This window comes from Ursus americanus, chromosome 8 (genome assembly GCF_024610735.1).
Source record: "Ursus americanus isolate L20-20 chromosome 8, mUrsAme1.1.p, whole genome shotgun sequence".
Taxonomy (NCBI): Eukaryota; Metazoa; Chordata; class Mammalia; order Carnivora; family Ursidae; genus Ursus; species Ursus americanus.
Window position 1 is genome coordinate 40,181,080 of NC_142134.1, and position 22,635 is coordinate 40,203,714.

Genomic DNA, 22,635 nt, shown 5'->3' on the forward strand with positions numbered 1-22,635 from the left:
AGGAACACGGCAGGAATGTCCACTATCACCACCACCATTCAACATAGTACTAGAAGTCCTAGCCTCAGCAATCAGACAACAAAAAGAAATAAAAGGCATCCGAATCGGCGAAGAAGTCAAACTCTCACTCTTTGCAGATAACGTGATACTCCATGTGGAAAACCCAAAAGACTCCACCCCAAAACTGTTAGAACTCATACAGGAATTTAGTAAAGTGGCAGGATATAAAATCAATACACAGAAGTCAGTTGCATTTCTATACACAACAACAAAACAGAAGAAAGAGAAATTAAGGTGTCGATCCCATCTACAATTGCACCAAAAACCATAAGATACCTAGGAATAAATCTAACCGAGGAGGCAAAGGATCTGTACTCAAAAAGCTATAGAATACTCATGAAAGAAATTGAGGAAGACACAAAGAAATGGAAAAACATTCCATGCTCATGGATTAGAAGAACAAATATTGTTAAAATGCCTACGCTACCTAGAGCAATCTACACATTCAATGCAATCCCTATCAAAATACCATCAACTTTTTTCACAGAAACGGAACAAATAATCCTAAAATTTGTATGGGACCAGAAAAGACCCCAAACAGCCAAAGTAAAGTTGAAAAAAAAAAAAAAAAAACAACCAAAGCTGGTGGCATCACAATTCCGGACTTCAAGCTCTATTACAAAGCTGTAATCATCAAAACAGTAGGGTACTGGCACAAAAACAGGCATACAGATCAATGGAACAGAACAGAGAACTCAGGAATGGACTCTCAACTCTATGGTCAACTAATCTTGGACAGACCAAGGAAGAATATCCAATGGAAAAAAGACAGTCTCTTCAACAAATGGTGTAGGGAAAATTGGAGAGCCACATGCAGAAGAATGAAACTGGGCCATTTCCTTACACCATACACAAAAATAGACACAAAATGGATGAAAGACCTAAATGTGAGACAGGAATCCATCAAAATACTAAGAAAAACACAGGCAGCAACCTCTTCAACTTCAGCCACCACAACTTTTTCCTGGACACTTGCCAAAGGCAAGGGAAGCAAGGGCAAAAATGAACTATTGGGACTTCATTAAGATAAAGAGCTCTTGCACAGCAAAGGAAACAGTCAACAAAACCAAAAGACAACCAACAGAATGGAAGAAGATATTTGCAAATGACATATCAGATAAAGGGATAGTATCCAAAATCTTTAAAGAACATATCAAACTCAACCCCCAAGGAACAAATAGTCCAATCAAGAAATGGGCAGAAGACATGAACAGACATTTCTCCAAAGAACACATACAAATGGCCAACAGACACATGAAAAAAGTTGTCAGCATCACTTGGCATCAGGGAAATACAAAACTAAAATCAGATACTACCTCACACCAGTCAGAATGGCTAAAATTAAATAAGTCAGGAAACAGATGTTGGCGAAGATGCGGAAAAAGGGGAACCTTCCTACACTGTTGGTGGGAATGCAAGCTGGTCTAGCCACTCTGGAAAACAGTATGGAGATTCCTCAAAAAACTGAAAATAGAGCTAGCCTACAACAGAGCAATTGCACTACTGGGTATTTATCCCAAAGATATAAATGTAGTGATTCAAATGGGTACTTGCACCCCAAAGTTCATAGCAGCAATGTCCACAATAGTCAAACTGTGGAAAGAGCCCAGACGTCCATCAATAGGTGAATGGATAAAGAAGATGTGGTGTGTACACACACACACACACACACACACACACGTCAAAATGTGGAAAGAGCCCAGACATCCATCAGTAGATGAATGAATAAAGAAGATGTGGTGTACACACACACACACACACACACACACAAGAAATCTTACCATTTGCAACAACATGGATGGAACTAGAGGTATTATGCTAAGCCAAATAAGTCAATCAGAGAAAGACAATTATCATATCATCTCACTGATATGTGGAATTTGAGAAACAAGGCAGAGGATCATAAGGGAAAAGAGGAAAAAATGAAACGAGATGAAACCAGAGAGGGAGACAAACCATAAGAGACTCTTAATCTCAGGAAACAAACTGAGGGTTGCTGGAGTGGAAGGGGTCGGAGGGATGAGGTGGCTGTGTGATGGAAACTGGGGAGGGTATGTGTTGTGGTGAGCACTGTGTATTGTGTAAGACTGATAAATCACAGATATGTACTCCTGAAACAAATAGTACATTATATGTTAATAAAAATGTTATTTATGTTAATGTGTAATGGGCTTTTTTTTTTTTTTTTTTAAGATTTATTTATTTGTGAGAGAGAAAGAGCACGCACGAGCAAGGGGAGGGGCAGAGGGAGTGAGAATCCTCAAGCAGACTCCACTGAGCACAGAGCCCAAGGTAAGGCTCAATCCCAGGACCCTGAGACCATGACCTGAGCTGAAATCAAGAGTCAGATGCTCAACCAACCAAGCCATCCAGGTGCCCCCTTATTAGTGTTAATTTTTAATAAATTATTATTTTAAGTCCTAGTTTCAGCTTCTAATATGATTAACATCAATAGATATAACTCAAACAAAAGCTCTGGGCCCTGGAACCAAGAAATTTGAGAACCACTCTTTTTCGTAAACATATGCTGAAATATATTTATAGAAGAAACTGATGTCTAGGCTTTAAATCAGGAGTTGATAGGAGTGGGGAGATAAATGTAGTAAAGTTGGTCATTGGTAATTATTGATGTGGAGTGATGGGCACATGGGGGGTTTTGTTATACCATTATCTCTATTTTTGTATGTGTTTGACATTTTTCATTAAAAAAGGCTAATTAATAATAACAATGATGGTGATGCAGTTCTCTTACCGAGATCTACCCTCCATGGGCTGTCTATTAAGGATCTGAATCGGTCCCCTGGCACGAGAATGAATCTTATCATCCACCATATGCTTCAAACGCTGGTAATATGTGGGACCAATAAAAATCTGTGATGTGATTTTTCGACCAGTGAACCCATTGTACAGGACCTGAAACAGATTTTGAAGTACAGACTTAAAAATATTAAAAATATGTGCACAGATTATATGATTTCATTTATATGAAAACTGAAAGCAGATAAAATTAATATAAAATCAAGAGAATGTTTACCTTGGGGATGGGGTGGGGGTAATAAATGGAAGGAGACATGAGGGGGCACCCAGGCCTAAAAGGGTTCTGGTAATTTTCAAGATCGGGGTGCCAGTCACACAGGTGTGTTCAAATGTGAAATAAATTCATCAACTATGATACACTTACGATTTGTGTACATATTTAAAGCACGTGTCATACTTCAGTAAGAGAACTGATATTTTTTAAAAATGAAACTACACACATACAAAAAAGAATAGACATACCTACTAATGTTAAGAGCAAACATACCTCATTTCCTCTAAGATGGTAGCCATAATCAGATAATAGATTAGAAATCTTCTGCACATTAACAGCATCATTAAATGGAGTGGCATCACCAATTTCACCCTTGTTAGCTGACACCTTTTTAAAAAAAAAAGTAGTTTTTAAAGCTGAATCCTTCTGTTGCCCTTTATAAGTCTTTATCAATAAAAACACATTCAATTTAAAAAAAGCCTTTCTATATAGGAAAGATTTTGAACTTAAAAATCTGTGTTATAGAACGGTAATATTTCAAGTTTCATTTTATTAATATCTTAAATGAAACATTATTTATAACAAACTAATCTGCAAAAATTAAAACTCAATTATAAACCTTCAAAAAGGAAGCTATCCATGAGACCAGACACAAAAAGAATGAGACTCCCAACTATTTCCTACGGCTCAAAGAAAATGACAATTTAATGCCATAAAACCAAGTCACCCATGTGTTAGGCTACGGCCATTCTACCTGAACAAGATACTTAAAAATAGAAAGCCTTCGCTGAAAGATGTATGAATACAGCTAATAATATAGCTATATAATTATTAAGTTCACACTGAACTAACCACCAATGAATTAACTCATCTACAGAAAAGAACCAGTCAAAAGGATAACCACAAATGTATGCAGAGATTGGATGTCGTAAATTTTACAAAAATTCTGACTTAGCCAAATTTCACAAATTTTTGCTGGGACAAAAAAAAAAAAACCCACAATCATAATCAATTTAAAAGCAAGAAAATAAGTATCATACTAGCTTTTTCCAACAAAGAACCCTGACTCAAATATGAGAGAAATCACCTATCATTATTTTGGAAGAAACATCAGTTTGGAACATATATTTTTAAAGAAAATCTCTTACCTTCCCTTGAAGACATTCAATCAAGTGACCAATAGTCATGCGAGAGGGAATGGCATGGGGATTTATGATGATATCAGGGGTGATACCCTCACAGGTGAAAGGCATATCCTAGAAAGAAATTTTTAAAAGGAGACAAACGACTCTTAACTACGAACCTGGAACTGATCCCCCCTCCTCCGAAGTTTTCTATGTCCTCAATTCTGTTCAACACGCTCTGTTCATATTCTTATTCAACACTAAAAAGTCAAGCCTCAATCACCTTTGCACTTTAAAGAGAATTTTGATTCAATAAAATGTTAAACAGAACTGTGGGTTGGGGTAAGGGAGATTCAAGATACCTACCTCTTGTCTGTACTGAATACCACAAGTACCCTTTTGACCATGTCGACTAGCAAATTTATCTCCAATCTGTGGAATTCTAACAGAGCGGACCTGAATTCATACAAAAATAGTTTAGTTAACTTAAGCCAAACTTGTTTACTTTTTATACACAGCAATATGAAAAAGCTACACTCACCCTTATTTTACAAAATTTATATCCTTCCTGATTGAGAGTTACCATAACCTGATCCACAATGCCCGTCTCACTAGTTCTCAGGAAGGTGCTACAATCTCTCTTGGTATAGCGTCTATTAGTGCCCTCCAATTCATCTTCATTTTCAGGCAAGGTGACTGTTTTGCCTATAATAACATCATCTCCTGATACACGGACTCCAGGAGCTATCAAACCATCATCGTCCAGCTTGTCATAAATGGCATGCCTCATACCTATGAAGAAACAGACATGGAATTTTCTGAAATGGTACTACTATATAAAGTATTTAAAATGTCACAGAATCCAGGGCATCTGGATGGCTTGGTCAGTTAAGCACCCGCCTTCAGCTCAGGTCATGATCTCAGGGTCCTGGGATCAAGCCCCATGTCGGGCTCCCTGCTCAGTGGGGCAAGTCTGCTTCTCCCTCTCCTTCTGCCCCTCCCCCCCCACTTGTGTGCACAAACGCTCTCTCAAATAAATCTTAAAACAAAAAAAAGTCACATAATCCCTCCAAAAGATTAAAACCAAATACATAAATCAGTCCCAAGTCAGAGAGAAGTTCACAGGAATCTTTTAACACCATAAACCATGTGTAGTAATAACATGATGCTCTTACTACAAACTATTCTGAATTCTAAAAAATCACTGGACTGAGCACTGGAAAATCAGATTATCTATATGCTGAGTGATTTTGGATAAGGGTGTTGCCATCTTCTGATCTCTTTTTTACATGAAAATATGCCCTCGGAGGGACTAGGTGGCGCAGTCGGTTAAGCATCAGACTCTTGGTTTCAGCTCAGTTCTGATCTCAGGGTCATGAAATCAAGCCCTGAGTCCTGCTCTGTGGGGAGTCTGCTTGGGTTTCTCTCTCCCTCTTCTTCTGCCCCTCCCTCCTGCACTCTCTCTCATTGAAAGAAATCAATCTTAAAAAAAAAAAAGAGAGAAAAAGAATATGCCCTCTACACATATCCTCTCACAGAAATTCTGAATTTCATCTTACGTAATCTTAACTCCCCTGGACATCAATTCACTACTACACAGAACCACCCACAGGAAATGGAATAACAGAAAGATGACTTAAAAAACAAAACACATTTTACTTCACACGATACCCTCAGAAGTCAAAACTGTAGCAGATACACACATTTCCCTGGGACATCCTATCCATCCCACTGCATACACAGTTTTTAAGTGTCCTGTGAAAATAGTAACTAGATAATAAGTTTGAGTTTTTTAGAAGAAAGAAAAAGTGCTAGGTATTACCTCATTTATCTGTTAAATGTATACAAATATTGTGGCTAGACAAATATTATGGTCACACTACAATGTGGAGGGGGGGGAGTTCCCATGCAAACACACACACAAACTGAGGGAGAGTACAAGTAAGAAGGGCTGTAGTGTATCCCATGAAATTACATGACCTCTCTGATCTCCTAAATACCCTCTTTAATGCAGGATCTACCAGGATGGAAGGACCTTAACAAGCCAACAACTATGTGCAAAGACTTTTGGCAAACACATAATTTTCTTATATATGAGCTCTAAGAATAACATGAAAACATACTCCCATGTGACAGGGGGCAGGCAGAGAAGGTATTAATTAGGAAAACCATGGTATGTTGACTCTAAATTCCATAATTTGAATGTATCACTTACCCTGGCATGTTTCACGAGTTGGCTTCTCAAAAACTTCTTCTTGATCAAATCCTTTTTTAGATTCCTGTTCTTTATATGATCGATAGAAGACAGACCTAAAAACACACGGTTGTAAAGGTAACTTCTATTTTCCTTTTATAAAAGAGCTTAGAACATACCGATAAACTTCACTTAATTGATATTGAGGAGACAATTTAAACCATGAATCTAGGACAAGAGTTTACTGTATTAAGAGTCAAAATTAAGTCTTAAATGCTGTTACATGGGCCACTCATGTAGCATCTGACCTGTAATCTTAACACGGCTGGATTATATGTGAGAAAGGGAAGGACCTGAAGTCACTAACTGCAACCTCCTACCTAAAATAAGAATCCCTTCCATAACACCCCCCAGATATGCTCACTCAGGATCTGCTCCAATATTCCTAGTGAGGAATTTATGATACTAAGCTATCACGTCCACCCTCTGGTCCTAGTGCTATCCTCTGACACTATACCGAAAAAAAATCCCATCTTCTAAATTTCCAGTTTTTAACCAATCTTCATATTCTATGTATTTGAGATTGTCAATAAAATAACTGAAGCATAATTTTTAAAAAAGTTTAAAAAAAAAACACTACAATTTTAATAGCTATTTATAGGTCCTAAAAGTAATAGGTTTATTTTTATTTCTTTAGACATTTCTGTATTATCTAAATGCAAACATGTATTTGCTTACCAAAAAGAGTAGGGGGTGAGGACCTCAAAATATTAGCATCTGAAAATCCTGAGACACAAGAAATAGTGTCTTCAGTCATTCATGACCATCAACCAGGCCTCCTGTTTTCTGGAGAGGGTACTGATTTCACCACATTAAACTCTATCCAGATATCTATAGAACAGTAAGTGCCTGCCAGATATCCACAAAGCTTCATGAATGGAGGCAAAAGAGTAAATGTCTTAACAGAAAAAGTTCTGTTGTCAGATCAAAATTTCCTCCAGCCTGACCTTCAAAACCACCAAGAAGTTTGGATACATACAAGCCAAACCTATTTTTAAAGAACTTTTTTCCCCTTTTCTTTTAAGAACTTTTTTTGATTAAAGTATTAATGTTTGCACTGTATCTGTGTTTTGAAAATTACTATAAACAACTGACCTGAAAAAGCCTCTGTCTACAGCTGAACGATTCATGATAACAGAGTCTTCTTGGTTATATCCCGTGTATGACGCAATGGCCACAATGGAGTTGATACCTGTAGTGCACATGAGAACATGCATTAAAGCCTCATCTGGGAAACAAAGAAAAATTGTTCCTTTCTTTTATTTATTTACTTTTGAAAAGTTAAAAATTCCTTAAATTTTTTATTCCTGGTACCACTACCATAATTTACAGGGTAATATACCTGATATAATGAAAAGAAAAAGAAAAAGAAAAAGAAAAAGGCAAAACTACAAAAGATAAAAGACCTCAGGAATGTACACCTGGGGCATCTGGCTGGCTAAGTCAGTAGAGCAAGTGACTTGATTTCAGGGTCATGAGTTCAAGCCCCATGTTGGGTGTAGAGATTACTTAAAATCTTTTAAAGAAAAAGAGGAATGTACATCTAATTGACACTGCATTGCACTAAGCAATAGCTGCATGTTTTGCAAACTGTGGCTATGGCGGTCCTACACAACTAAGGTTCCTATTTAAGCTGCAGTGACTTTTCTGACTATGGATCATCATTCCTTCTGCAGCAGATTTTTACAATTCCTTTAATGCATTTAGGACGACTCTCAAAGTAACCTGCAGCTTTCCTGACAACTCGCTGTCTCTCCTGCTAAGAAATGTAGCCCTTTTCTTCTGTGTTCTTTCAGAACCTTCTGCTATCATATCCACCACTTCCACCATCAGATCCATAACCACTACCATAGGGGCTACCCGAACTTCTTCCACCAAAACTGCTCCCCCTTCAAGGGTCCATAATTAGACTGCTGTTGTCCACTACAAATTCCAAAATCATTATAGTTCCCACCACCACCATAGTTACCTCCTCCAAAATTTCCCCCTTCACTGTAACCACCTTTTCCTCCACCAACGCCACCATATCCACCTCCTTTGGTGTACATATCCTGGACCCACCACCACCACAGCCTCCTCTACTACTATAATCAAGACCACCACCATCGTTGCCATCATCCTCTAGAACCACCTCTGCTGCCACCATCTCCACACCACAGCCTCCTCTTCCACCGAAGTTTCCTCCATCACCCATGAAGTAGCCACATCCACCTCTCCGACCTCTATGTGATCCAGCAGACTGCATTTCTCGTTTAGAAAGGACCTTTTCACCTCACAATCATGCACATTAATAGTTGGTATTTCCGAACAACAATTTTGTCAACTGTATCATGATCATCAAAAGTTACAAAAGCAAATCCTCTCCTTTTTCATCTCTTCCTATCTTCTATAACTTCCATGGCTTCAATCTTGCCATACTTTTTTTTAATATTTAAGTAATATCCACACCCAATATGGGACTCTAACTCACAACCCTGGGACCAAGAGTCACAGGCTCCTCCAACTGAGCCAACCAGGTACCCCCCAGAGAATTCAAACTTTTCTTGAAAAATCAGATCTGGCATTACTGGGCACACTTACACACATCACAACCATAGCTGAAACTAACAGAGCTAACCCCAATGGAAAGGCAAACCTCTAACTCATTAATCCCGCCTAACCCTGTAGGAGTTGAAGGATGCAAGCCCTATTTAAAAGATAACACTAAACATTTTGTGCTAAATATAACCCTGACTGCTCTCTACAAAAGAAGAATCATACTAACGAGAGGGCATTTGTTCTTCTGAGCACCCTGATGGGTTTGTGCATTTAAATTTGGAGCTAAAATGCTCTGCTTGGGGAGGAAAAGGAGTGTGAAATTCTCCAAGGAAAGGGCAGTGTCAGGGAAGTGGACACTGGTTAAAACCCAAGTAGCAGACAAGGCCTTCAGAGAATCAGAAAAGTCAAATAAACAGTCACTCCTCAGGTGTGCAATGAAAACTCCTCCTGAAATCTAAATGACTTCCTCTATGAAATTTTTAGTAGCATCCACACTGGTCACCATCCTTTTGTGTGGATTCTTTGGGAGAACTAGAATTTTAAGTTTCACAAATGATCAAGCACCATAATTCATGGAAAATACATAAAGATGCAGGTTACTGAATGCAGGGGAGGCTCTGGAAAGTGGAGAATTTGCAGAAATCTCAGCGTCTTGAGACATGTGATATGATCCTACTACTAAGGAAGTCAGTAGTAGGGCATATATCACATCTGCAATACATCAAACAGGCAAGACTTCCCCCAGCACTTCCTCACATTTTGCTGGAGCACCAATGCCCCACATCTTTTTCCAGGTGATGCAGCCTATAGGTGTTCAATTGTCTTGGCCTTGTGAGGCTTTCCCGTGTCTTGTGTGACAATTCCTGGATCACCCACATATGTGCTACATCAACTAGAGACCAGGAGGCAACCTCTTCCTTCCCAGAACCTTTATCCAAGTCTGAGAGATCAGCTAAATTTAGCTAAAAACAGTAACTTCTTAATTATGCTTCTTATAGTTTTTTCTTAAAAGCTCCAAATCAAGATGCAATGTAGTGAAGAGGAAAAGGCACAAGAAAGAGAGATGGGAGGAAAAGGTCTACATCTGGTCATTCTGGACTTAATATTTCTTAAGTTGTGTAACTTTGGGCAAATAACTTAGCCTTCTGTATCCTGTCTCCACAGCTGTAAAACAGAGATGATACCACCACCACTATTTCTAATCAGTTAACATTTATTCTGCCCATACTAACTGCCAGGCACTAAGCCATGAGTCTGAAATGGATTGAACCATTTAACCATCACAAAAGCTTTATGAGGTAGATACTATTATTATTCTCATTTTGCAGGTAAAAAAATATCAAAATGCTTTTATGATGCTTAGAAATAACATGTGTAAAGCACCTTGGATGGTGTTTCATACAAATTTAATGCTCAATAAATACTAGTAACTTTGATAAAAATATCTGTAAGCTATGGGGCACCTGGGTGGCTCAGTCGGTTGAGCAGCCGACTCTTGATTTCAGCTCAGGTCATGGTCTCAAGGTCCTGGGATCGAGCCCCAAGTCTGGCTCCGCACTCAGCAGGGAGTCTGCTTCAGGAATTTTTCTCTCCCTCTGCCCCACCCCATTCACTCTCTAAAATAAATAAATAAACCTTAAAAAAAAAAAAGAAAGTATCTGTGAGCTAAAGGACTATAAAAATGTGAAATCTAGGATTACAACCCACGTGTTAGCCAGGTTCACATCCTTCCTGCCACTCTGTTCTTACCCACTTCAAACCGTGGCTCACCACCGAGGAGGCTCTAAGTCCCTAGATCCCTAGACACACTTTAAGTCAGGATGAAATTCTGTCACAAGGATTTTTGCTCCCAGAAGATGTCAGCCAAGGTAACAGTACACTCCAGGAAGAGGAACAATACCCATCAAAAAGACATTCCTTAAGATAACTTGATTAGGCCCAAACCTCCAGTCAGGACACAGAATTTGGCCAGTGCACCTGGCATGGAGACAAGGCCGGGGCCAATAATTCATCCAGGAGGTCAGGAGACTGGTTACATCAACAGAGTGAACAAATAAGTAAAGAAACTGAGGTCAGTGGGATCCAGATTTCTCCTTATCAGAAAATGGAGTTCTAAAATAAACGCTCCAGTATTGGACTGCGATGGGAGATACTAGTATGAACTCCTGTTTCTTTTACATATAGAGTCATAAAAATAGACAAAGTGGCGGGTGGCAGTATGTGCATACACGTTTTCCCAGGTTATCAGCTGAGAGGACCTAGAAATGATGATATTCTAATAGCAAGAATCACACTTAGTACCCACGCTTTGGTTTCCACATACCATCCTTCACTGAAAGGAGAAATGGCTGAGTCCAGGTTTAAGGAAAGCACAAAATAACTATGTAAATAAAGATGAGGGACCTATAAGGAGTCATCTTGAAGGTGTTCCCACTGGAAAATCTGGGGCAATGTTAGCATCAAAATGGAAGGAATGATAGAATTAGAAAAATCACCATTTGGCAACAATCATCATGCTAAACTAATGGCTGAGAGTTTGACAAGGAACAGAAAATATTTACACCATCTCAAAGTATCTCTTCACAAAAGACTCACTATGACTTAGTATAAAATACTTATAATTAACAAAAAATGGAGAAATCAGACAGACACTATAATCACATGATAAAAGTTAAAAGTCACTGTTAATGGGACATATAGACAGCATGTGCCTCCTGATATGATGCAATGAGAACACAGCATTACTTCTATGCTAGTCCTGCCAAAAATTCATAACCTGAATACAATCACGGGGAAATAGTCAAATCCAAACTGAGAGACAAGGTACAAAGTATAGCTTGCCTGAATGCTTCAAAAAACGTCAAGGTCGGCAGGAAGAGTTAAGATGGCGGAGCAGTAGGAGACACCGTTTTCAGCCGGTCCTCCGAGTCGAGCTGGATCGGTACCAGACCAGCCTAAACAACCACGGAACCAGCCTGAGACGCAGGAAGACGCATCTGGATCTCTACAAATGAACATCTCCAGCGCTGAGTATTGAGGTACGAAGCGGGGAGCCATGAAACCGTGCACGGATATCGGAAGATAAACGGAAGGGGGAGGGAGCCGCCGTGTTCTGGCGCCGGGAAGCGGCAGCCACTTGCACGGGGGAGGGGGCGGGCTCGAGGTCGGCACCCGCAAAACAGCAGACTGAGACCGTGAGCCGGGTGCACGCGCCACCAGGCATCTCGCGGAACCCCGGAATCCCGGTGCGCTCACGGGATCCAGACTGAGACCGGGAGCTTCCGGAGCGTGCGCGGGGCGGCTGGCGGCTGGCGGCGTTAGAAACACAAAGGACAGAGACGCCGGCCCTGGAAGTGAGGGCTGGGACGCCGGGTGTGGGGCGCACATCCCAGGACGCTGCAGGGTTGAGCAGCACCAACAGAAACAGAGTTAAATTGGCCAGAACATTAGTAGAGAACGGGCCGCGAACCCTCTGTTCCGTGACAGAGGCTGAAACTCGGCCGCTGCTGCTCTGACTCTCAGAAGAGGCACAGCAAACCGCCAGGGAAAGCCGCCAGAGAACAAAAGCCTGGAAATAGCGGCTCAGGGAGTGCCCATCCCCATCCCCCCTCGCAGGGGACGCCGAGACTCTACCCAAACAGGGCTGCCTGAGTATCGGCGCGGCAGGCCCCTCCCCCAGAAGGCAGGCTGAAAAATCAAGAAGCCCACAACCCGGGCGCCTGGGTGGCGCAGTCATTGAGCGCCTGCCTTCGGCTTAGGGCGTGATCCCGGCGTTCGGGAAAGGAGTCCCTCATCGGGCTCCTCCGCTGGGAGCCTGCTTCTTCCTCTCCCACTCCCCTGCTTCTGTTCCCTCTCTCGCTGGTTGGCTGCCACATAAATAAATAAATAAAATCTTTAAAGAAGAAGCCCACATCCCTAAGATCCCTATAAAACAAGGGGCACGGCCTGGGACCCAGTCAATAATTTGGGCTCTGGAAACCCCGCAACCTCTCCTCATCAGAATGACAAGAAGGAGAAGCCCCCCCCAGCAAAGAAAAGACAGTGAGTCTGTGGCCTCTGCCACAGAAATAATGGATATGGATGTAACCAAATTATCAGAAATGGAATTCAGAGTAACGATGGTCAAAATGATGAGTAGAATTGAAAAAACTATTAACGAAAAGGTTACTGAGAATATAGAATCCTTAAGGACAGAAATGAGAGCGAATCTGACAGAAATTAAAAATTCTATGAGCCAAATGCAGGCAAAACTAGAGGCTCTGACGGCCAGGGTCGCAGAAGCAGAGGAACGGGTTAGTGAATTGGAGGATGGGTTAATAGAGGAAAAAATGAAAATAGAAGATGGTCTTAAAAAAATCCACGCCCACGAATGTAGGTTACGGGAGATTACTGACTCAATGAAACGATCCAATGTTAGAATCATCGGCATCCCCGAGGGGGTGGAGAAAAACAGAGGTCTAGAAGAGATATTTGAACAAATTGTAGCTGAAAACTTCCCTAATCTAGCAAGGGAAACAAACATTCGTGTCCAAGAGGCAGAGAGGACCCCTCCCAAGCTCAACCATGACAAACCTACGCCACGTCACGTCATAGTGAAATTCGCAAATATTAGATGCAAGGATACAGTATTGAAAGCGGCCAGGGCAAAGAAATTTCTCACGTACCAAGGCAAAAGCATCAGAATTACGTCAGACCTGTCTACACAGACCTGGAATGAGAGAAAGGGTTGGGGGAGCATATTTAAAGCTCTTTCAGAGAAAAACATGCAGCCAAGGATCCTTTATCCAGCAAGGCTGTCATTCAGAATTGATGGAGAAATAAAGACATTTCAGAATCGCCAGTCACTAACCAATTTTGTAACCACGAAACCAGCCCTACAGGAGATATTACGGGGGGTTCTATAAAAGTAAAAAGGCCCCAAGAGTGATACAGAACAGAAAGTCACAGCCAATACAAACAAAGACTTTACTGGCAACATGGCATCATTAAAATCATATCTCTCAGTAATCAGTCTTAATGTAAATGGTTTGAACCATCCCATAAAACGCCACAGGGTTGTAGATTGGATAAAAAGAAATGACCCATCCATTTGCTGTCTACAAGAGACTCATTTCAAACCCAAAGATGCATTCAGACTGAGAGTAAGGGGATGGAGTACCATCTTTCACGCAAATGGACCTCAAAAGAAAGCTGGGGTAGCAATTCTCATATCAGATAAATTGGATTTTAAACTACAGACTATAGTTAGAGATGCAGAAGGGCACTATATTATTCTTAAGGGAAGTATTCAACAAGTGGATATGACAATTATAAATATACATGCCCCCAACAGGGGAGCAGCAAGATACACAAGCCAACTCTTAACCAGAATAAAGAGACACATAGATAAAAATACATTAATAGTAGGGGACCTCAACACTCCACTATCAGAAATAGACAGAACACCCTGGCAAAAACAAAGCAAAGAATCAAAGGCTTTGAATGCCATACTCGACGAGTTGGACCTCATAGATATATATAGAACACTACACCCCAGAACCAAAGAATACTCATTCTATTCTAATGCCCATGGAACATTCTCAAGAATAGACCATGTTCTGGGACACAAAACAGGTCTCAACCGATACCAAAAGATTGAAATTATCCCCTGCATATTCTCAGACCACAACGCTCTGAAATTGGAACTCAACCACAAGGAAAAATTTGGAAGAAACTCAAACACTTGGAGACTAAGAACCATCCTGCTCAGGAATGACTCGATAAACCAGGAAATCAAAAATCAAATCAAACAATTTATGGAGACCAATGAGAATGAAAATACAACAGTCCAAAACCTATGGGATACTGCAAAGGCAGTCCTAAGGGGGAAATACATAGCCATCCAAGCCTCACTCAAAAGAATAGAAAAATCTAAAATGCAGTTTTTATATTCTCACCTCAAGAAGCTGGAACAGCAACAGAGGGACAGGCCTAATCCACGCACGAGGAAGCAGTTGACCAACATTAGAGCTGAAATCAATCAAGCAGAAACCAGAAGTACAGTAGAGCAGATCAACAGGACTAGAAGCTGGTTCTTTGAGAGAATCAATAAAATTGACAGACCACTGGCAACACTTATCCAAAAGAAAAGAGAAAGGACCCAGATTATTAAAATTATGAATGAAAAAGGAGAGGTCACGACGAGCACCATTGAAATTGGAAGGATTATTAGAAATTTTTATCAACAGCTATATGCCAATAAACTAAGCAATCTGGAAGAGATGGAATCCTTCCTGGAAACCTATAAACTACCAAGATTGAAACCGGAAGAAATTGATTCCTTAAACAGGCCAATTAATTATGAAGAAATTGAGTCAGTGATAAACAACATTCCAAATAACAAAACTCCAGGCCCGGACGGTTTTCCTGGGGAATTCTACCAAACATTCAAAGAAGAAATAATACCTATTCTCCTAAAGCTATTTCAAAAAATAGAAACAGAAGGAAAGCTACCAAACTCATTCTATGAGGCCAATATTACCTTGATCCCCAAACCAGGCAAAGACCCCATCAAAAAGGAGAATTACAGACCGATTTCCCTAATGAATATGGACGCCAAAATCCTCAACAAGATACTTGCTAATAGAATCCAACAATACATTAAAAGGATTATCCATCACGATCAAGTGGGATTCATACCTGGGATGCAAGCGTGGTTCAATATTCGCAAATCAATCAGCGTGATACATCATATCAACAAGAAAAGACTCAGGAACCATATGATCCTCTCAATTGATGCAGAAAAAGCATTTGACAAAATACAGCATCCTTTCCTGATTAAAACCCTTCAGAGTGTAGGAATAGAAGGTACATTTCTCAATCTCATAAAAGCCATCTATGAAAAGCCTACTGCAAATATTATTCTCAATGGGGAAAAGCTGGAAGCCTTTCCCTTAAGATCAGGAACACGACAAGGATGCCCACTCTCGCCACTATTATTCAACATAGTACTAGAAGTCCTTGCAACAGCAATCAGACGACAAAAAGGGATCAAAGGTATTCAAATTGGCAAAGAAGAAGTCAAAATGTCTCTCTTCGCAGATGACATGATACTCTATATGGAAAACCCAAAAGAAGCCACTCCCAAACTATTAGAAGTTATAGAGCAATTCAGTAACGTGGCAGGATACAAAATAAATGCTCAGAAATCAGTTGCATTTCTATACACGAATAACGAGACCGAAGAAAGAGAAATTAGGGAATCCATCCCATTTACAATAGCACCAAAAACCATACGTTACCTTGGAATTAACTTAACCAGAGACGTAAAGGACCTATATTCTAGAAACTATAAATCACTCTTGAAAGACATTGAGGAAGACATAAAAAGATGGAAAGATATTCCATGCTCATGGATCGGAAGAATTAACATAGTTAAAATGTCCATGCTACCCAGAGCAATCTACACTTTCAATGCTATCCCGATCAAAATACCAAGGACATTTTTCAAAGAACTGGAACAAACAGTCCCTAAATTTGTATGGAAACAGAAAAGGCCCCGAATCTCCAAGGAACTGTTGAAACGGAAAAACAAAGCTGGGGGCATCACAATGCCGGATTTTGAGCTGTACTACAAAGCTGTGATCACAAAGACAGCATGGTACTGGCACAAAAACAGACACATAGACCAATGGAACAGAATAGAGAGCCCAGAAATGGACCCTCGGCTCTTTGGGCAACTAATATTTGATAAAGCAGGAAAAAACATCCGGTGGGAAAAAGACAGTCTCTTCAATAAATGGTGCTGGGAAAATTGGACAGCTACATGCAAGAGAATGAAACTTGACCACTCTCTCACACCATACACAAAAATAAACTCCAAATGGATGAAAGACCTCGATGTGAGACAGGAATCCATCAAAATTCTAGAGGAGAACATAGGCAGCAACCTCTACGACATCGGCCAAAGCAACCTTTTTCATGACACATCCCCAAAGGCAAGAGAAACAAAAGATAAAATGAATTTATGGGACTTCATCAAGATTAAAAGTTTCTGCACAGCCAAGGAAACAGTCAGAAAAACTAAGAGGCAGCCCACGGAATGGGAGAATATATTTGCAAATGACACTACAGATAAAGGACTGGTATCCAAGATCTACAAAGAACTTCTCAAACTCAATACACGAGAAACAAATAAACAAATCAAAAAATGGGCAGAAGAAATGAACAGACACTTTTCCAATGAAGACATACAAATGGCTAACAGACACATGAAAAAATGTTCAAAATCATTAGCCATCAAGGAAATTCAAATCAAAACCACACTGAGATACCACCTCACGCCAGTTAGAATGGCAAAAATAGACAAGGCAAGAAACAACAATTGTTGGAGAGGATGTGGAGAAAGGGGATCCCTCCTACATTGTTGGTGGGAATGCAAGTTGGTACAGCCACTCTGGAAAACAGTGTGGAGGTCCCTTAAAAAGTTAAAAATTGAGCTACCCTATGATCCAGCCATTGCACTACTGGGTATTTACCCCAAAGATACAGACGTAGTGAAGAGAAGGGCCATATGCGCCCCAATGTTCATAGCAGCAATGTCCACAATAGCTAAATCGTGGAAGGAGCCGAGATGCCCTTCAACAGATGACTGGATTAAGAAGTTGTGGTCCATATATACGATGGAATATTACTCAGCTATCAGAAAGAACGAGTTCTCCACATTTGCTACAACATGGACAGCACTGGAGGAGATAATGCTAAGTGAAATAAGTCAAGCAGAGAAAGACAACTATCATATGATTTCTCTCATCTATGGAACATAAGAACTAGGATGATCAGTAGGGGAAGAAAGGGATAAAGAAAGGGGGGTAATCAGAAGGGGGAATGAAACATGAGAGACTATGGACTATGAGAAACAAACTGAGGACTTCAGAGGGGAGGGGGGCGGGGGAATGGGATAGACCGGTGATGGGTAGTAAAGAGGGCACGTATTGCATGGTGCACTGGGTGTTATACAGAACTAATGAATCACTGAGCCTTACATCGGAAACCGGGGATGTACTGTACGGTGACTAACATAATATAATAAAAAATCATTAAAAAAAAAAAAAACAAAAAAAAAACGTCAAGGTCATGAGAGACAAGGAACTACAGAACTGCTCCACCCTGAGGAGACTAAAGAGACATGCAACTTTACGCAATGCACAATCCTGGATGATATCCCAACCCATAAAGGACGTTATCAGGACAACTGGCAAAATTTGAACTCGGGATTGCTTACTAGATGGATAACAATGTTAACGTCCTAATTTTGACTGTGGTACTGTGGAGAACACCCTCGTTTTTAGGAAACATTCACTGAAGAATTAAAAAGTGATGTGGCTGTATGTCTACAACTTACTGTCTAATGGTTCAGGAAGAGAAAGGGAAAGAATAAGGCAAATGTGGTAAAATGTGAACTAGGAAATCTGGATGAAGAGTATACAGTAGTTCTTCGTACTAGTCTCACAACTTTTCTATCAGTTTGAGATTACCTCAAAAAAATTTTTAGAATAGATGATGTGATTAAGGCATGAAGCTATAACAGAACTGAAAAGCATGTGTAGTCCCTATCAGCCATGACTTCACCACTTCATACCAGTATCAAAAGAACATTTTATTTCAAATCTAATCCTTTACCTGTATTTCTTTTTTTTCTCTAGCCATAAAGAAACTATTATCTAAATGTTGAAGGAAACACAACAGTGCAAGCATCCCGCAAAGATAGGAGCATACTGTAGGCAATCTAACAGATTGTGTTTTCCTAGACAAGAGTAACCCCTTGTGGAGGACTCTGAAAATAAATCATTCTAACCTATGAGAATTTGTTATCAAAATGTTAGATCCCCTAGCATAGTTATAATTTAAGGCCACTATTTATAAAGCAAATTCTACTAAGTAAATAACATTACCCACAGTTAAAGCCAAAATCCTATTCATAGTAAGGTAAGAAAACAGTTATGCCAAAGAACTATGCTGCCTCCTTTAACATTCAACGCTTCCCTACCCTTTACACTTCTCTGCACCATTTTACCTGTTGTCCGGTCTCCTTAAGAATCTCCTCCTGCAAATTCCTGATTCTCCTCATCATCTCTAATCTCTTCTCATTTCTATTCTTGGTACCTAAAGTTCTGTCTCTGGCTTTATTCTCACTTTGAATTTCCCTCAGCAATTTCATGGTATTTTATACCTATCACTAATATATCAAAAACTTCCCAGCTCTAGATCTGACCTTTTTCCAAACCACATTTACGACTATTAGAAAATCTTTACTGGGGGCATCTCGGTGGCTCAGTGGGTTAAGCATCTGCCTTCGGCTTAGGTCATGATCCCAGGGTCCTGAGATCGAGCCCTGCATTGGGCTCCCTGCTCAGCAGGGAGTCTGCTTCTCCCTTTCCTTCTACTCCTCTCCCTGCTCATTTTCTCTCAAATAAAATCTTAAAAAAAAAAAAAAAAGAAAGAAAAGAAAGAAAAGAAGGAAAAGAAAAGAAAGAACGAAAAAGCAAATCTTTTCTGGGGCGCCTGGATGGCTCAGTCAGTTAAGCGTTTGCCTTCAGCTCAGGTCATGATTTCAGGGTCCTGGGATCCAGCCCCACCCCTGCTCAACCAGGACTCTGCTTCTTCCTCTCTCTCTGCTTCTGTCCCTCCCTCCTGGCTCATGTGTGCATGCTCTTGCTCTCTAATAATCTTAAAAAAAATCTTTACTTAGTTATGGCAGCAATTCAAAATCAACACACTGAAAATTGAATTTATTATCTTACCTCTAAAACATCTTCCTTCTAATGTGCTCCCAATCTTATTAAGAGTACCCCCCTCTCTTCTTGATCACCCAAGCCACGAACACCAACAATATTTTCAATTCCTATCCTCTCTCCCTTCATCACTTCACACCCAATTAATCAAGTTGCATCAACAGTATTCCAACAGGCATTCATCCCCTACTCTTTATTTCTTAAGGACCTTAGCAATTCTTAGACTACTGCAAAAACCTCTAAGTTATCTCTTTCTATTACCATACCTGACTGTAATCTGAATCAACTCCAGGATGATATTCTTAAAATAAATTTCTAATTGCAGTACTTCCTTGCTCCAAAAGGCTGGATGGGTCTTCATTCTCAAAATTCAACCTGCTCTCTCCACACTACAAGAGACTCGTGTACTTACACTCCAGTCAAACTAAAGTCCCGTGACTACTATAATTCCCGTATCTCATACATTCATGCATCTAAGCCCTTCCTCAACCCATCTCTCAAACTCAAATACCCTTTAATCAACTTTACACTAACCTAAAATTACCACCTCCCCTGTGAAACTGGCTCTAGATTTCCAACAGGAATCAATCACTTCCTGTAGCTTATGATAACCTTCCACATATCTATCTTTTTATTATTTGTGTTGTTTCCCACATTATAAATTCTGAGAGAAGAGATACTGTATTTTACTAACCCTCCCAAGCACCCAGAAAAGTGCCTTAAGCATGACAGGATCCTAAAAACTGAAGAGCAAAACTGAACGTACCTGCTGGCAGCTCTCTAAATCGTAGATATTCCATAGACCGTGTGGTCACAAGTGGTTTTTGAGGATAATACAGAACATGGGCCAGTGTATCCATACGAACATGGAAGTTGGTGATATAAACTCCCATAGCCTGCTTACCCATAGCAGACTGATATGTGTTTCTAGGGGACTAAAGGTAGAAATGAAAAGCAGAATCAATGAAAATTTAATTACTTCTAAAGGAACAAACTCCACAGGGTACTACGTTAATCAGGAATATGACTGGAAAAGGTTATGCTTTTTTCTGAAAGGTAAGTGATAACCATTTGGAATAATCAACTATGTCTCCTAACAGTGAAACAAAAAATAAGTATATTAAATGCAGATTTCGTAGGAGTTCATAATCCTTTTATCAGCACTCTTTTCTTTAGGAAAAAAACTACAGATTAATCTAAATTTTTCCACTTCCCCTAATTCCTCACAAACCAGAAGTTAAAAACTGCTACCAACCTGGTTATGATCAGGAAAGGGAATAATAGATGCACAGACACCAAGAATCATTGAGGGATGAATCTCGCAGTGTGTGTATGTGGAACAATAAGCTACTTCTTTCTCCTGTAAATCATCTGGAGTCATTGCAAGCATCACTGTTTCTTCTTCCAAAGTATCAATATATTCTACTACCCCACTGGCCACAAGATCCTGCCAACTAAAAAAAGAATTCACTTTATTTCCTTATTTACTGAAGTATTTTAACCAAGCTTACTACTTAACAAAGAATATCCCTTTATTTACATGTACAGATACAGAAAGAGTTCCAAAATAAGTATATTATTATTAATAGTGGGGAAAAAAAGTTACTAAACAATACACATGAAGTGTGGTCCTATAAATATTATTATTAGTTTGTCTTGCTTTGTCCTAAAGGGAACCATTTGGGGGTGACTGACTGGCCCTGTCAGTGCAGCATGCAACTCTTGATCTTGGGAGTGTGAGTTCGAGCTCCACACTGGTATAGAGATTAATTAAAATACTTTTAAATAAATAAATAAAATAAACTGAATTACTTGTGGATATACGCATATGGGTTACTTTTTTTTAAGAGAAACATGAATTGGGGGATTTTATGTATTTTTTTATTATATATGTTTGAAATTTTTTACAATAAAAAATATACATTCAAGTATTAAGTTTTAAAGCATGTTCATCTTTTTGTTAAATTTTTTATTTACTATTATCCATATTACAGGTTACATATACATAATTTATATTATATTATTTCTTACTATTAGACTTAAACAGGTCACAAAGATTTTTATTCTTAAAACCCTACAAGTCCCTTACTTGATGACAAAGAAAAACAAATGTGACTGCTAATAGTTTCTTTTTGGAGGTAATGAAAATGTTCTGGAATTAGGCAGTGGTGACAGATGCACAATCTTATGAATATACTAAAAAACACTGAACTGTAATATTTTAAAATGGTTAATTCTATGGTACGTGAATTATATCTCAATTTTTTCCACTGCATGTTCTTACCTGTAGTTGTTATATTCTCTCTCTTTCAACTGATCAATATGTCTCTTCTTCAAAAGTAGTTTTTGTTTTTCTACAATCAGAAGTGGCCTACAAATACGGCCTGCATCTGTATAGATCCGAATCTCCCTTTCTCGAATATCTCTAATCATAGAAACCTGTAAGTAAAAAGACAAAACAGTCTCATGAATGTTTATTTTCTATCAAGATTTAGCTAAAAATACAATAAAATTCCTAATAAATTTCTAGAGCAAACAATTATCAAATAAAATGGACAAATCTAGTTTATCATTGTTCAATATACTAAAAACCTAGGTATAATTTTAAATTTTGTAAAGAACAAATATTTAACCTTGATAATTATAAAGCTGATTAATATCTGGCAATAATGTCATGCAAGATAAAATGAAGAAAATATATTCTTGGCATCACAAACACTAGTATATAACACCTTATTTTGCCTCTTTGATAATTACATAGACTTTTCTTTGCAACCTTTCAGTAACTAACCCTATATTGCTTTGCATTGATCATATTTACTCAGTAATAAGCCCAACTTCCAACACTTACCTATC

At 39.3% G+C, this 22,635-nt stretch overlaps 1 protein-coding gene across 2 annotated transcripts in view; it reads right to left on the reverse strand.

Annotated features, from left to right (window-relative positions):
* The window catches only part of POLR2B (RNA polymerase II subunit B), a 55,705-nt gene that overhangs the window by 7,094 nt on the left and 25,976 nt on the right, over positions 1–22,635 (reverse strand). For both annotated transcript variants that reach the window (XM_045815974.2, XM_045815975.2), the window contains 10 exons: positions 22,064–22,218; positions 21,035–21,233; positions 20,546–20,714; positions 7,565–7,661; positions 6,431–6,525; positions 4,757–5,007; positions 4,582–4,671; positions 4,240–4,347; positions 3,365–3,478; positions 2,813–2,973 (listed from right to left, as the gene is read on the reverse strand). In XM_045815974.2, the coding sequence (XP_045671930.1) occupies positions 2,813–2,973; positions 3,365–3,478; positions 4,240–4,347; positions 4,582–4,671; positions 4,757–5,007; positions 6,431–6,525; positions 7,565–7,661; positions 20,546–20,714; positions 21,035–21,233; positions 22,064–22,218 (1,439 nt within the window). The remainder of the gene's footprint in view (positions 1–2,812; positions 2,974–3,364; positions 3,479–4,239; positions 4,348–4,581; positions 4,672–4,756; positions 5,008–6,430; positions 6,526–7,564; positions 7,662–20,545; positions 20,715–21,034; positions 21,234–22,063; positions 22,219–22,635) is intronic.